We start from the raw sequence: 17,322 nt of genomic DNA, 5'->3' as shown, positions 1-17,322 counted from the left end.
AAGGCTCACCTTTTCCATCTGCACCTTCCTCAGGCTTGCAGAGTCCTGTCTAGCTCTGCTCATACAGAACAGCTGCTGGCTGGTAAGTGCTGCTGTGGCCCCTCTCTGGGGTCCGTAGGGAATGCAGCTCTGTTCCCCTGCCCTGGGAAGTGCTCTCAGCCTTGCCCTGCAGCCCTCAGCAGCAGAGAGTTGAGAACTACATTAGCAGCTGCAGGAAAGGGGAAGTCCCACAGAGGTCGGAGCTGGTGAAGGCAGGAGGCTGGATGCCAAGGTTTGTACCTTTGCTGTGGGAAATGCTGTGCTCAGAGATCCTTAGGGCCAGGACTCCTGCACGCACAAGCCACAGTCCCTGGCCCTAGTGCGCTGAAAAGTCTGTAGCCAAAGACAAGGAATGTGACACAGCTGTGGCACGCTCACAGAACATACGGGGTGTGCTTCGTTCTTTTTATTTAGGGCTCATAACAAGAGGGTTTAGTACACAGCAACAGTTAATTCCAAGTACAATTAAAAAAAATTTAAAAATTGGCTTTTGCACTCACTGGAAGGTGGTTCAAATGGCACACACACTAAAATATTACTGGCGGCATACAGCTCCCCAGAGTCCTGTGGGCTTGGTCATTTTCAGTGGGCTCTGCATCCATCCACTGCATCAGCAGTGCCAAAAGCAAAAGCACAGTGTGCTGCTCCAACTGCAAACCAAAAGGGGGTATCTGCTTTCAGAAAAAGTGCATGGACAAAATCCATGTTAGACACTGACATCTCCAGAGAATTCATAGAAACTACTAGTCCATGCAAGTTGCAAAAGACACTTTTTCAAATGTGAAAAGAAGCACTTGTTCTTTACAAAAAAATCTTGGGACATGTCAGCACTTACCGAGGCGCTGTAATGGAAATAAATTTGTACATAGCTCTTGCTATTAGTCAGTAGTGGTAGAATTCTTCAGAGGTGTGAAGAGAAACTGGAACAAACGTCCTGCACTCATTTCAGCAGGGTCCCCCCCCATGTCAGTGTTTAGCAGGGTCCTGGGTGTAGGCTTACCTCTGGACAGCAGGCCACTGCTGCCATCAGTGTCTTGTAATAGGTCTTGTAATAAGCACGGGTGCTAATAAAATTAGTATATTTAGAGTACCAAAAAAACCCCTGGAGATTGCACAAAACACATGGGTGGGGTTTTTTTTCAAATGAAAGCAGCAGAACACCATGATCTGTGAATAATTCTTTCTACCAGCAGTTGTCAAACCTTGGCTGCATCAAGCTGAAGGTGGAGGTCCCACTATGCTTGAAGTTTTAACATCAGAAGTAGGTAATAGGACCATTACTACGCATTGACTTCAGCTACTGTGGGGGAAAAACCCCAAAACAAACCACACATTGTTCCCTTCTAGTACTGTTCTGACTTCTGTGTAATAACCATTTTATCCACAAAATGCAGCAGTGCCAAATAGTGGGAGATGCCAGAAGCTGGGGAAGGGTGACTATACTTGTAAGCATAGTAAATTCTTGTAACTGGCACCCCAGACGCTGTAGCCCATCATCCTGCTGGTGCCTAGTTTCCACCACCACCTTCGCTAGAGGTTAGTGTTGTAAATACTTGCCTTAGTGAATTCAACAGTGCTGTACGTTTTCCACTGCCACGGTTGCCAACATACGTACTGAAGTCTCTGCATGGGGTTTGTAATGCCTGAAATGCTGCAGTGCTTAATCAGAGACTCTCTATACTCTGAATGCAGCTACTGCTCCTAGTAAAGCCACAGCACCATGGTTCAACAGCATCCTCTAGGCAACTTCCAAAAAGGGCCTGCAGAGAATACAGACATCACCTGTTTTACAAAAGGTCCTGTTGCACCTCTCAGAGAAGAAGCTCTGTAAAATGCTCCCAGTTTACTAAACCACATAAAGTTCCATTCTTTCCAGAAAGGAAAACATGGAACTTTTGCTTTATGCCTGGAGCCCACAGACATAACTAATAAAAAAGCAAGCAAGCTCATTTCTAGCAGAGAGGTGCATCCACAGCATTTGCCAGGAAATGGTGGAAGCTGCTAGGAAGAGCACAGCATTAAGTCACCATCAAGCACAGGTGGGAGACAACACAGAAGTACAACAGTATCAGTGCAGTCCTCTTCCACCTCTAGTCAAGAACGCACACATCCACAGCAGGCAGGCAGCCCACACACCCTCTGCTGGAAAAGGCTCCTCAGTCCTGCTGCTGCCTTGCTTTCTTTTCATGATCAACTGAAATACCCCAGATAAAAAGTGTCACTTTTCAGAAGCTGCATTACTGCCACTGTCAACTTTGGCTGTCACCAAGAATCCTCAGCAGCAAGAAAAGAAAATGCCCAGCAGCTGTGAAAGGAGAACAAACTGCTCTAGCAAGAACTAGCTGGGTCTAAGCCTTTCTGGCACCCACAGGTAAGCCACCCAGCCACACGCCACAGGACCTGTGGTTCACACCAGCAGCCATCTCCAGACACTTTCATGACATCCAACTCAACTATGTGCAAGGACAAGCTGAATTCCAGGAACATGGTCAGCCTCCTGGTAACACACACCAAGCTCTGTCATCTCCCTCAGGGCCATGCCACACCTCTTGTCCTGCAGTGAGAGCAATGGCTCTTCAGTGGTTTAGTGTCTGCCTGTATCTCACCAGTCAGACCAGGAAGTGTTCCAGCATTGCTTCAGCTCTCTGGTGCCTACTCCAGCCACCACATGTGGACACACCCGCGGGACACTCAGGCATAGAATTTGCTGCTCGCTTCTCCTGCCCCTCTCAGCCCACTGCTCAAACAGCTTGGGGGGAAGGGGAAGAGAAGAGAGGAAAGAACGGGTGAGACACATGCAGCCTCAGCCATCTCTCTTCAGCTGGAAGGAAGGCACCAAAATTAACCTGCTTCAGCACTGGATGTGACAGACTCAGTCAGACCTCCTCTCATGCAGGCACATGATGGAGAGGCAGCTGTAGTTAATAGCTTTGTCCCTGGTGCCAAGAGGGAGGAAGAAACCTTTGATACACAGCAAACCAAGGCAAAACACACCGCTAGAGGATGCTGAACAATTTCTGTGCACAAATAAAACAGCTGGCTGGGCTAAGGCAGTTCTCACAAAGGGAGAAACATACACATTTTGGCCATTCAGCACTCTTTGGGCTATGCTGGGGTGTCTCCTTCCCCCACCTCTCATGCATACACACTCCCGCTTCAACAGCCTGTGATGCAGAACACCATGAGCTGTGGCAGCAAAACTCAGCAGTGACGAGATGATGTGCACCTTATTTAAAATACTGAGGTGTTTCTCCCCCACCTCCCATTTTCCACCCCCTTTTAAAGTAAACCTGTAAATTAAAAAGGGGTGGGGAAGAGAAGGTTTTGGACAAGTACAAGGGACAAAACTGGAAACACAACCCTCACTGACTTTACTAGCATGCAATCTATGTAACATTAATATACAAAGCCTGTTTACCTTGGCCTGGTCTATGACCATTACATCACATCATCCCCAAACAAGCAACAGAATTAAAATCTGTACAAAATAAAAATATGCCTAAAACTCAACCAATTTCTTTACATTAGTACTGCATAATAAAGCGTAAAACCAGCAGGAGATGACCCAGAAATTCCATCCACAGCAGTTCTTGCAGGATAAACAATTCCATGTGCTATTAGCACGAACCAGACTAACCCCTGGCCCATCAGACTAAAGCCAGTTCTTCAAGGAGCTGTCACACATTTCACTTTCAAGGTTTTTCAGCCTCATCTTCTGTGCTGGGCTCTGGCAAGTTTCATCTCACACTGCTCTGCTCTCACAACACAGAAAACTTGCAAGACGAAAAACCAGCTGATTGTATCACATACAGTGGGAGTACACACTACCCCACCCACCTGCCAGAAGTGTTCAAGCACAAGCTCTTGCACAGAGTGGGTTAAGACACGTTTCACTGAAGTCTGACCTGCCAGCTGCAGCTTGGGTGCACAGGCAGAGGTTCAGCTCTCACTTAGGAACTCATTAAGCTGCCCTAATGATGCATTTGAGCACTGTGGGCTCAGTTTTTGCCGTAAACATATCAAAGGTAAGAGAAGCCAGGAAAGCTCTGATATTCCTGGAAAACACAGCTGCCCTGTAAGCACCAAAGGCTTGTGAATGCTGCTGTTCAAGCACCTTGGCTACAAGCACCACCTCCCTGTGCCAAAAGCTTAGACCTGCCCAATGACACTAGAAACAGTCATTCCAGTGACTGCACAACCAGTGGTTCTGGACTTGCTCCCACAGAAATGATGGGCTGAGGGAACTGAGCATGGCTGCTTCTCTTAGCCTTGCTGCAAGAAAATTTTCAGAGAGTAAAAGGTTTAAAGGGTATCTTTTCTGGCAAACACTCATCCCAAACAATAATTCTGTCAGCTTCCAGAAAGAAGACAACAGTGCCTTGACTATGTGTGAATTAGCAAGGGAGAAAGCCACTTCTATCTGCACACCAGTTTCTTCGAAGTTGTCCTTCCTGCAACTTTAACCAAACCAGTTTCTTGAGTGCTGTCACAGGAGTTCCACAAGCTCACAGCAGGTGATCACATTCCTCCATGGCCTACAAATACACCTCACCTATTTCTTTCTTTCTTCTTCCCCTCTAAGCAGCTATGTCACCTCCCTGCCCAGGATGGCACCAAACCTGGACCTCCATGCTGGTATTGCACTAATTACCAAGCAAGGGGCTGGGTCAATTACCTGTACTGGTGCCAATGCCATCACACAGCCAGCCCCACTCTTCCGTGCGCTGCTCTGTTTTACACACCGGCTTCTCCGGCTGCAGCGCTGTCTCACCTTGGACAAGCTACTCTTGGTACCAGCTAGAACTTGGCCAGGTGACAGTCTGAAGTTGCCCAGGAAGATGCCCTTGCCCAGGAGGCTCTCACAATACAGGATCAGCTCAATTTGCAGGCTAAGACTTAAAAGGAAACGTAATTCGTTAATGCACGGGGTATTTACCCAAAGGTAACATTTAGATGTTCCTAAGGGCAGACTAGTACAACCATCACTTACAGTGATCTGTGTATAATCACTGAGCAGAATTTTTAACTGAGACTAGATTACAAAGCCAAGTATCATCACAAGGGGCTACAGAGCCTCCACTTGGTATTACTCCACCCCAAGCCACCAGTACAGCTGAAAATATCTATTATAATAAACAATGGAGAGGGCATGGGGAAGAGCTAGGACTACTACTAGTTACTGCTTGGATTTCCATGGGAAACCAGTACACACAACAGCCCTTTTTGCTTCCACTGAAGAGATTTTGGCAGCAGACATGAAGACGACAATTGCCGTTTGTCCTGCCTCTGCACAGGGCTCTCACAGTACATATGCAAATCTAGTCATCAAGTACAAAATAGCCAATTTACAATACCTGATTGGATTTTTAAGATTATATTGTGCATAAAACTAAAGTTGGGGGCAAGTTTCTCTAGTGCAAGCAGGCATGAGTAGATTTGAACCTTAGATCACACCCCCTAGAGTTAATCCTCTGACCCAGGAGGATCTGTTAACTTTGTTTTGCCGTCACCATCAATGGCATCTCTGAGTTCTGTCTGAACCGGCAGCAGCCGTGGCAAGGAGCTCACTGTGGAGAGGAGCACAGTTACATCAGTGCAGAACACAAAACAAATATGTGGCATTCAGAAGATGAGAAATGGGGAGGGGGGTCCTCTGGGCTGCAGCCATCTGAATTGTCTAAACTGAAAGGTGAGTGAATGAAAGCCGGCTCTGTGTGCCCTGTGTCAGCCTATGTGTGCAGAGCAGCTGCAGAAGTGTTTCTGCTAAAGATGTATCCAGCTATCTGGAAGTCAGTTACAGGAACGTCTCTGTGTAGAAATCCCAGTGTTTGCTAGCACATGACTGTTCTTCCAGCTGCACAGGAGTGTAGTGTAGAAACAGGAGGGATGTCCACTGGCCAGTAACCTTCACCACAAGCATCCAGGACATCCCCAGTGCCAGGCACTGCTTCCAACGGTAGTACCATGAGGGCGCACAGGATTCCTGAGACAGATCCCAAGGCCTGCCAGAAGTCAGAATTTGAGTGAAGTATGAGCTACTCAGCAAGTTTGTTACATCTGAATGGGTCAGCTTAATTCAAAGTCAGATAGCTCAGGATAGCCTCTGCTGGCAGCTGAAGAGCCAGCCATTTGTTCAAACAACTCAAATCACTATTGTCTTATCATGAGGGGGAGAAGAAAAAAAAAAAACCAAACCAAACCCGAAAGAGTGGTTGTTACAATTATCCTTCATTCAGTTATACTGGATGGGGCCCCAGAGGCTGGTGGAGATCTGGGAAGCCCTGCCAGCTCCTGGAGCAGGAGATGCAGTGTTCTGTCCTCTGGTCTTCACTCTGAGTAATGCATGATTGACTCCACGTAGTTCCCCGGGAACAGCCCCGTCACTCCATTCATGACCCCCTCATACCAGCCATCATCATTTTTCTTGATGACGTAAATGATGGCACCTTCCTGAAATGAGAGCTCATCTTCCTTGTCCTTGGTGTAGTCATAGATTGCCACCACTAGGAAAGAACAGAACATGACTGTTAGGAGAGGTAGGGGAAGAGGGGGAAAATCCAATCACCCTCCCTCATCCAGGCACTGCCTAACCTGTGTGTGTGCAGAATGACCTGCTGAGAGAAATAGTTTCTTCCACCCCCTTCTGTACAAGCTCATGCTTTGAAGCATGTGAGCCAGGACACCTTTAACTCTTCTATTCTTACTATTTCCAGACCCACCAGAGGAAGTGTCCAACTGTATGATAAACTTTTGGTGTGGAGTGATACAAGGCAGTGGCTGTGAATCCCCATGGCTATAACCACTCAGAACTATTCCTAGGTACACGTGCTAAACCAGATCTCAGCACAGCTAAGAGCAGAAAACATGAAGCAAGAGCTCTCTTCAGGCCACAGTAAGAATGAGCCAATGCTGATGTCCCAGACTTCCATCCACCTTAGCTACTTCCACATTTAAATTTCTAAAGGCGCATGTGCATCTCAGTATCCAGCAGCCGCTCCCAGAGCACACAGCACCAAGGCGGGTGAATTCCTGTTAGGAGCCACAAAGAAGATAGGTGGAAACAAAATGTGCATATGCTGAATCAGGACATCTTTCTTATAGCTGCAGAGTATGTTACTGATGGCACAAAAGTTGTTAGGAAAGGCAAAGGAATTGGACAAAGCACTTGGAAATAAAAAATAGAATAGTCCTGAAATGCCAGAAAATACACATCAAATTAATACATTTTTCCAATCTCAGCACTATCATTGTGTTTTACAGAGAAAGTTAGTTATGCCAGACTCTGAGTACTTTAACAAATAGCATCAATCACTGCTTTGAGCACTTGGCAATGAAACATGCAGTGCTGCCACTAAGGAAAATAAAAGTATGTTGGACAGGGATCCTAAAATCTTGTCCTGGGGATAGATGGAAAGATACTCTAAAGCAAGGATTAAAAATTAACAGCATGTGTTCATAAGCCTGCTGTCCAAGAGTCCTAGTAAACTCATCATTCTTGTCAAAAGAAAAGAGGTCATTTCCTTTTGAGGGAGCAAAGGAATCAACACAAATCAACACTACAGAACCCTGGATCCAGAAAAGATTATAAAATATACAGATCAATCCCAGTGGAAAATCAGAGTATTTACGGAATTTTTTTTTTTATCCTGTGACTAGAGCATATTTAAAAAACACATGTTGTTAGCTCTACAACTGTCCCAGTAGTTGTGAAGTAGCTTATTCTGTACTGTTTTAGACATAATTCTAAGCAAACAAAACACAAATGGAGAAACAAGTACATTTTTAGCTTGAAAAACAAGTGTATGAACATGTGACACATTTATGTCCTTCAAAATTCCTTTCTAAGAGTTTTGAAATTTCTTCCTAGAGTCACTGTGTTATTTTCCTTCAATCTCCTGATGATGATGATGATAATAATAATAACCATCATCATTATCATCCAAGGATCATGGTAACTTCCAATTCCTTTCTTTCTCACTTTTGAGGGTACTCTATTCCCTTTGGATACTGAATGGATTCAGTATTTCATGATCACAAGAAGGAAACTCTTCCTTAAGTTTGTGAAGAAAATTTGCTTCTTGTTAAGCCTCATAAAATTTACCTGAAGCCTGGTTTTGTTTTTACATCACCACTGCTTCCTCCAGCATGTTATTTGTGTACTGGCAACACTCCTCTCTCTAAAAGGCTGTTTAATCCTTCTGTCTGTAGTCCCACTAGTTCAAGCTGTGAGCTTGTCACATGCCCCGAGTTATGAGGAGTCCAGGCCAGTATTGCAAGAAAGGCTCCAGATGAGACAGGAAGGAGCAATACTGACTCAGGAGGTGGCATCCTTCCCTGTCAGCCTAAGCCAGGGCCTCTTTTAGTTTCTGTCTGAATATGTTTCAATGCAGTTTTGAAAAACAGAATTACTCATTTAGGTTGATATTCTTCCAATCAGTGATCTTTGGTTCTTCCAACAATTACACAGAGTTTGGCTGAATTCTGTTATATCCAACTGACCACAAATGTAGGCTAGGCTAATTAACCAACTGCAATCTGTGAACACACACTTTCCCTAAGTGGCAGAAGTGTACTTTTTCCTTCTGGATACCCATTTCCATTCATCTGATTTGCAGAGCCAGGTCATTTTCTTATCTTTTCCTGCCACACTTCCAGACAGAGCTCAATGGAAAACTGCAGTGCACATCCCTGGACATTGCAGGTTGGCTGTTGCTGTTACAGTCATATGGCAGTGTCCTCAAGTTCAACATCCCCAGTAACTATATCCTACTTAAGAATTTCTCCATCTGTTCAAAATGGATTTGCCATTCACTTCCATCCCCAGCTGTAGGATAGAGAATATCTTAATGTTAAAGGTACCTCCCACACTTCTAGACCCCTCTACAGAACGGGGTCATATTGAATCCCATTCCTATATACAGCAATCCTTGGTATTTGACACCTCTTTGGTGTCTCAGCTTCTATTGCAAAGGTCATCTACCCTAACCCCATTAGAAGTGCTCTCATATGAACTTAAATAGGAGAATGGTCATATCAAAAGTACAAGTACAAATCCTAAGAATTGATACTTTACTTATTGGGGGTAAATGTGTTGGAACAGCTACTTACTTTCATCTGTTTTGTCCACTTTGAATCATGTGGCATGGAATATTATTTACAGGAACTTAAGGAGTTGCCACAGGATAAACTATTTTGCTGAATAAAGCATTATAACTCCCAGCAGTATAAATATATACATTCTTTCAGTATTAAAGTTCTCTTTTAGTGTAAGGCTTCTCATTAACTTTAAAGCTTCAAAGCTTGCTACAAAAAACTCATAGCCAAGCACTCCTCTGCCAACTCCAGCAAAGCAGTAAAATCTCAAGACACAGGCTTGAGACACAGGCTGAGTGGAGCTATTCATGTAACTACAACAGAATCCACACCTATGTCAATATCTCTTTTTTTCCTGGTATCCTAAAACTACTATTTAATAGTTCTTCATACATTGAAAGCACTTCAATCTTCTATTACTTTTAAGAGTGTTTCTAAAAACAGACAAACCTTTTAGATGTTTTGCTCATCTAGTTTTAAAAATACAGATCAAAATTGTGTTTTTCCATGGGTCTCTACATCAATAGAGACAATGTTTGGCTTCCTATACTTTTGTTCTCCACAGGAAACATTTTCTGATTAAAAGCCTGACTTTCTCCAGCTTATCTTTAAAGACTCCCCTTTACAGTTTTGCTATCCCATTTTGCTATCCCATGTGAGATGGAACAGATCTGTACATACATGCACCTAAATAAACTATTTTAGTTCCCAAGCCCAAGAAGTCCCACAGGAAAGCAGAACAGAGCTATCATTCAAATATCATTATTGCCTCAAATAGAAAGTTGTTTTCCCAAGGCACATGCACACACCCTCCCCCGCCCCCCCTTTTGCATTAGCATAAGACACTACAAACACACATCAGGGTCCTCTTCTTTCTCTTTTGCTCCTGACTGAAATGCTGTAATACCAAATACTGGCTATGAAGGAGCCTAGGCAGGCTCCATGTCCAAAAGCAGGATGGCAGGAGCACACACAAAGTTGTTGCAAATACAACCCTACTGTCTCTTCTAGCTCTAAACCTACCCTTCTCCAAGTATGTCCTCGGTGCCCAAGGAGGGTCCTCCTCAGCATAGGGATCACTGTACTCCACCACAGCTGCTTCCTCCTCCTCATAATCCTCTGGAGGTGGGGGTGGAGGTGGAGACTCATCAAACACTGGCTCGTCCACAGGCGGTGGGGGGGGAGGAGTATCTGAAACTGAAAATAAATAACAGTACAACCATGAAAACATCTCTATAACCATGGTAGCTGCTTGAAATAATACTGTCTCAGTTAATTGCAGTGGGACCAACAGTTGTAACTTGTGAAAATACACTAGAGACAGGAAAATTCAGAGAAGGAAGGACCAGGTGCCTCCAATAAGATTATTTCTTTTTCCCACCCTTCACAATTTCAGACAAACTTGCAGAGGCAGTAGAAAAGGCAGAATTCTGGCTATATACAGACAAATCTTTCATCAACTCAATCCAAAAGCTACATCCAGTAAAAAACATAGCACAAGGAAGCAGCAAACTTACTGTTTTCTTGAACTCTGGCCACAAATCCCATTAGTGGTAACTGTGGAGTTACCTGTAGGATGGAGGGGGGAGGAGGAGCAAGGGATGCTGCCACAGAAATTAAAAAGAGAGAGGCATCCAGTTAGAAACACAACAAAGCGGCAAACAGGAAAGTAGACATCATCACCACTCAGACAGTACAGCAGGCTGCCAAGAAGATGGGATTAAAAGACTGACATTCAATGAAAAATGGCTCAGATGGTTTAAGCATATTCCTAATCCTTTCTTCAAGGATATTTCTCTATTTTTAAAATTTTAAAATTTCCAACCCAGCTGTTTCATAAAATTAAGAATCCATGCTGAAGTATTTTTCTGATTTGACTATGACATTTCCTTAAGATGAAGTTTCTTACTACAGAATATAGCACTTCATGAACAGACCTAACTAAACACATACATCAAGAGAACTCTCTGCCTGTAATTCTCCCCCTTTCAGATCTAATTGATATTTATAGAAGTGACTAACAGCATCCACGAATCCCTAGTAATGAAAATGGATATAACTTTTTTTTCCAAGATGTAGGCCAAAAAACCCCCACTGAATGAGGCAGCTATTTTAGACAAAACAGAAAAAGATGCCTTTTGAGAACTGTGCAGATCTGAAAGATGCAACACTTCTGATCTTATTGGTAGAACAGAGCTCACTGTGCTGCTGCCAAACCACAGGGCCTATTCCAGATGTGCTGCCTGGTTTCCTCCCCACCTGACTTACTGCACTGAACTCTGAACAGCCCTTTCACCGGTACCAGAAGAGCTCTCTTTGTACAATAAGAGCTGCCTTTGTACAATATATGTGAATTCACAGTTAAAGAACATACTTTCAGCTCAGTTGCTGAGCCAGAATTCTGCAATGCAAATGCTGCAACACTGAACTGTGGCTTAAGCCTGAAATGTGAATTTCAGTTATCTAGTTAAAAAATCAGCTAACTAGTTTTATGTGGGTCTAAACCCACATAAATGGGTAATATTCAAACAATGTCACTTTGGATAATGCAGCAATATTCTTTAAGCCAGTTGCAAGATGATTTTTCAGACAGCACACCTCAGTAGAAGCACAAATAATAAATTTCTTGTTAGTATGTGGCATACAGAAAACATTTAATCATGTCCAAAGGGATTAAGGGGGAAAAAAGGTCTATACTTCATGTACCAGTACATTTATTTAGCTACCAGACAGAACTAAATAAATTTCAGACTAATTCCAGAGGTAATAAGAAAACTGGCAGGTATGAGCATTTTTCAGAATTAATTCATATTATCATAGCAAGAGAAAAGAATTCTACAGCATTTACAATTTGTGTCTCAAAATTTCTTCTGTTTGCTTATTCCAAAAACAACTATCTTATCTTAAGTGCTTTGAATTTCTTTTGTCACACACATTCACATTCCCTTCAGAACCACACACCATAAATGAAAAGACTAACAGCAACCATCCTTTTTGTTGCAAAAATATCTTGTACATCCATATAAAGTAAGTTTCATTATCTCACAATTTAATTGATATCTTGAGAAAAAACTGAAATACATTTCTGATTACAGTTTCTTTGACTTGAATGATGTGACCTCAGAGTATTTATTCCTTCAAGTGTAACCATGAATGCTGTGAAAAGATTTGGTCTTGCATTTTTTCAAAGGGAAAATGAATTTAAAGTCCTACTGAAAAGCAGTAATATTCATCAATTCAGCATTCTTGTCCCTGCTTTTTCAATTATATATGCTATAAAAGCATATATGGATTCTTAAAATTACATATGCTATGTTTCATTTCAAAATGATTCCTCTATTCAACATCATATGGATTCATATAATTCATACCTATCCTATGAGAATAGCTTCAGTTTCCTTGGTCTCTTCAGTGTACTTTGTTCATGTGTTATATATATTTCTTTGAAAGAAATAACAAGGCTTCCCATGGAGAAAAATAAATCACTCTAGACAAACACACCAAGCAAATACAAAAAAATCCCCTGGTTTAGTTTGGGTTGATGTAGTTTAATCACAATGGTGATGCTAACACTAGCCGACATCATTCCTTGTGTATCTTAACTACCCTCAGTCTGTGCTCCAGCCTGTGCAGGGACTGTCACAATATTGTCTCTGTGTGCTGTATAATGACTCCAGTTTTGACCTTTAGGAGCCAATACAATAAGTATTTTATTACTAATTATTTTGTTTATTAAATGCATCAGAACTTTACTGTACCTCTTCTGTCTAAACACCATCTTAAATGTTCTCTCCCATCCTTCTTCCATGCTGACCACAGATAGATTTAATACACAGTTCCTGTAAATTAATTCCGAATTGCTAAAGAGCATCTTCCACTAGGCTGCTTCAGACTGGTAAGAATTCAGCTGTACAAATGAGGTGGGATGCAACCACCATCTCAATATTTGCCCAGATTCTCCCACAGCGTTTTTAGCCTGTGCTGAGCTCTATACTGCTTAGATACGGATATCCAAAGTTGCAAGGTGAAAACACTTGTTAGGTGGCTTGCTGTCAAGAGTGGATTTGGGACAGACATGCTGAGATCATTTAGAGTCTGCATTTCTTAAAATTTTCTTTTCAGTTGTTAAAAAGGCCTCACCATGTAGAAAAATTGTTTTATCCTAAAGTGGCATTTAACAGATCAGGGCAATGCAAGTACCTTTCATCCTCCTATCAATAATGAATTTTGTGAATAAACAAACATGACTATGCCACCATTTTTAAAAACAGCAATGGAAATAGCAGGACTGTGTTACTGCCAAACAGCGTACAAACAACAAAAAGCCATAGCTGGCACCCCCTTCTCCCTCTTGTAAGGTCTCTCTTTCCCCTCTTGTTCGTGTTTCCTCCCTCTCTTCAGGAATGCTGAGAAAAAATTGTGGCCTCTGTCCTGTCACTACTAAACCTGTGCCTTACAGACACATCAGTGCCTCTATCTTATTGTATTCTTCATCAATTCTGAATGCTTGAGCATCCTCCCCTTTCAAGGTGAACTCCAAAAAAACTGGTTTCATGTAACTGCAAAGCTAATAAATTCTGTATTCTGCTAGGTATATAAAAAAAAGTCTCTTACTATACCTGCTTATTTATATTGTCTCAGATATGCCAGTATAACTGAAGTATTTTGTTTGTGATTTACAGTTCAAATGACTAATCACCATAATCATTATCCTCTTTCTGGGTACACAGACTGAACTGTGGTTATGCAATTTATTTAAAGTCTATTTGGGATCTTCTGTGATTATCTATTAACAACGCAATGGCAGCTTGCAGAGAATTATCCCTTTGCCAAAGCAAAAACGCACAGCAGTCGTCAAAAACTCTCTGGATATACTGAAAATCCTCTTTATTGAAAAGGTAATCCTGAAAGGTTTCTTTTGTTGCTATTACCCTTTCCTTCTTGCCTATTCCCTCCTTCAGCCTTCGATATGCACATAATGTGTTCAGAAAATACAACATATTTCAGGCAACTGGGCTACAATTTAGCCCTATAACCTCCTCCACTTCTCTGTCCCCAGCACGACCATGCATTTCCATCTCAAGCTCAGCACACACCTCTCTCTGCAAGGTAGCTCACAAACAGTAACAGCCCAACCTGATCACACCCCTTAAATGCAGACTCCACCACTTGATCTAATTCCAGGTTCAGTGCTCAACTTTAAAAAAACACACCGAACGAAAAAACCAACCAAAAACAACAACAACACCCAAACAAAACAAAACAACAAAAAAAGCCCCAACCAACCAACGCACACAGCACCCTGAAATTCCACCACCACAAAACACCAACATACTCTGGTGGTTGCAAGTCAACATTCAATCTTGCTGGTATTAGAGCATTTCCTGACAGGAAACCTTCAGTGTGTCCCCTGCATCTTTCCGTAGCTTTGTCAAAAGAGAAACTCTCCTCTACTCTGGTATTAAACCCTCCTGTCTCATCAGAAGCACAGGAAGGAGCTTAGATAAAAGGCTACTGTGTTATGCTGACACACAGGACACTAACTCCCTGATAAGGTCTTCTCTTGCTTTTTAAAGCAGACCACCCATAAAATATCATTATTTGTGGGCTTAGCAGATGACACAGCTCCCTTGCATCCCAAACACCACTGGTGTCTCCAAGGTGTCTAATGCATATCCCTGTGTAACGGGTACAATTGCTTCAACTGTACATTACCCAGAAGGAAAAAGAACACAAGATAAAGATTCAGTAATGAAGAATCAGTGTTCTGGTGCAAAATCAAATACCCATCCCACACCAAAGCAGTTCCATGACACATGGTGTAGTCAAGGACAAAAGCTTGTCTGATAGGGACTGTGACATCAAAAGTAAATTATTTGGCAACAAAGCCAGTATTTTTTAAGCTGCTTGCCATAATGGAAGCTGAACACTGCTCTGCATTTGCACTGCAGCTGTGGCACAGCTACCAGCAACATACTGGAAATGCAAGATCTGCAATGGAGACAGAAAATAAAATTTCAGAGAGCTGAAGGTCACTGTGTTCACCACCATTGACTTCAATGGAGCAGCCAGACTTTCTTACCTGGGTTCTGGTTGTAGAACGGGCCCCCGTTCATCTGGTTCTGAAGGCTCGTCTGTGATGTGATGGAAGGAGGCCGCCGATAGGGCAAAGAGCCCCCGATGGTTGGGGGTGTGTGCCGAGCTGCAGGCCTGTTCATGCTGTAGAACTGGACTGGGTGACCTAGGGTACAAAGAGAAATGCATTAGCAAAGAGAAGAATGATGCCTGCTTTCTCTCTACCTGCATTCAATTCCAAAGGTTTGGAAACGTTTCTAGATCTTTAAGACAGTCTGCATCCTAGGAAGAGTCAGCCATTTCAGCTGTCACTGTGGCAGGACACTGAATGTCTCAAGAGCAATACAAAACACAACTCTCCCAACTGCCTACACTCAGTACTGCCTACAAAAGCCAGTATGAAAATACCAAGGTGTTTAAGCTACAAATCTCCAAAACGAAAGAGAATAATACCTAGTTATCTATTTTAAATAATGTATTACAATAATTTCTTGTGAATTCAGTTATTTATAAGCCTGCAAAAAACTCCCCAAAACATCACAGTTCTGCAATTAAGGAACATACATGTAAAAAATAACTGTAGGCCATTTCCAGGATTCAAAGCTGTTACTTTCTGTAACTGAAAAACACAGTACTACTTGTCTTAGTGCTACTTAGAAGATATTCAGAGAATCATCTGGGGAGAAGAGAATGTTACAAACTGCTTGAAGGATGGAATAAATGAAGTCAAACTCAAAGACCCTCTTTCAGGGAGCTGTCAATTAAAAAAACTCCTTAAAAACTTGCTCTGTATTTTCACTACTTTCTGCATTCAAGACATTGATCATGAATCCCAGTAAGCAATAAATGAAGCAAGGTATCTCCTGTGCTCACATAAAATTCTCAGGATTTTATACTGTATGTAACAGTAAGCTGGATTTATTATTCCCACAGGGGACACACTATTCTGCCTCCACCATTTGTCCTAGAAGCAAATTTGAGAGTTTGCAAGAAAACAAGGGAAGAAGGGATGGTCACTGTGGTTGAGAATAGAGAAACAGAACAAAAGAATGTACAAAGTTTAAAAAACCTGCATTGTTCTTCATTATGTTTTGCTTGTTTTTCACAACTTCATACTAGGTCAATAAATAAAAATACAAGTTGCTTGCTCTATTACTTGCTTGTAAGAGCAAGTGCATGAACTACAGATTCTCATTCCCTCTGCTTTGTACCAACAACGTAGTGTACCATATAAAAAAAACCTACTTCTTACAAATGAGGAACAACTAAGAAAGCATCTGTTCTATAAAGGCTTTTTCCCATTTTTCCTGACGCGTCTTTCCAATGTCTGTCTCTCTCTCTCTGTAACCTAATGTACTTGCAGAAATTGGTGGTGATTGGAGAGAAGGGAAGAGAGAAGAAACAGGGCTAAGAGGTTTTTAAGGACGAAAAGCTGTGACTTCAGAAGTGGTGATCCATCCAGTCTCTTCAAATACTTTATTTCAGAGAAGCCATACAAGTAACCTCACTAATAAAATAGGGAAACAAAAGATCTTAAAAATAGTAACTAACGTGAAATTTCCCTTATGAAATTGTGTGCGAATTCACAGCCATTAAAATACTAATCTTTGCTTGATTTTGACTTGTTAAAAACACAGAAACAACATGGCTTAAGAACTGGGATACTGACAGTGCATCAAAAATGAAAAACTGATTGAGACCCGTATGCCACAGCTCATCTTCATGAAAGTAGTTTAGACATCAGCATCATCTTCTAAGACCAAAATTCATCACACTTCAGAAAATTCTGGTCACAGTTACGGATTCTAGTGCAAATATCTTCTAATTCTTTATGAGCTACAGCCCCTTAAACTAAATGCAATTTCAAGAATGCTTCTGGAACTTGGTGCAATTCTTACTAAGAGAGGGACACTAATAAACACAAACCAACTCACACCCCTGTGAGCAGCCTCCATTGTAATGTAAAGTAGCAATGCATGCAGGTAGCTACATGTGAATTTGGCTGTCTGAAGGAGATCTTTACAATGCAATCTCCTCATCAAAAGGTGATACAGGACAGCATTATGGTTGGTAAGTGCTACACTCTGCAACTTCAGCTCATGAGAAAACCAAAAG

General features: G+C 42.2%; 1 protein-coding gene across 25 annotated transcripts in view; it reads right to left on the bottom strand.

Annotated features, from left to right (window-relative positions):
* Positions 1-423: 423 nt before the first annotated feature.
* The window catches only part of ABI2 (abl interactor 2), a 39,878-nt gene continuing 22,979 nt past the window's right edge, over positions 424-17,322 (bottom strand). For 13 of the 25 annotated variants that reach the window (XM_042040796.1, XM_042040801.1, XM_042040802.1 and 10 more), the window contains 4 exons: positions 15,215-15,373; positions 10,650-10,736; positions 10,156-10,329; positions 424-6,542 (listed from right to left, as the gene is read on the bottom strand). In XM_042040796.1, the coding sequence (XP_041896730.1) occupies positions 6,367-6,542; positions 10,156-10,329; positions 10,650-10,736; positions 15,215-15,373 (596 nt within the window). In that variant the 3' untranslated portion in view covers positions 424-6,366. The remainder of the gene's footprint in view (positions 6,543-10,155; positions 10,330-10,649; positions 10,737-15,214; positions 15,374-17,322) is intronic. The other 12 variants (XM_042040798.1, XM_042040799.1, XM_042040807.1 and 9 more) reach the window with 1 other exon arrangement.

This window comes from Corvus kubaryi, unplaced genomic scaffold, assembly GCF_017639235.1.
Source record: "Corvus kubaryi isolate FWS band 111438036 unplaced genomic scaffold, C.kubaryi_AGA036_p1.0 37396, whole genome shotgun sequence".
NCBI lineage: Eukaryota > Metazoa > Chordata > Aves > Passeriformes > Corvidae > Corvus > Corvus kubaryi.
The sequence above is the reverse complement of the archived record's forward strand: the minus strand, read 5'-3'. Positions and strand labels throughout refer to the sequence as shown.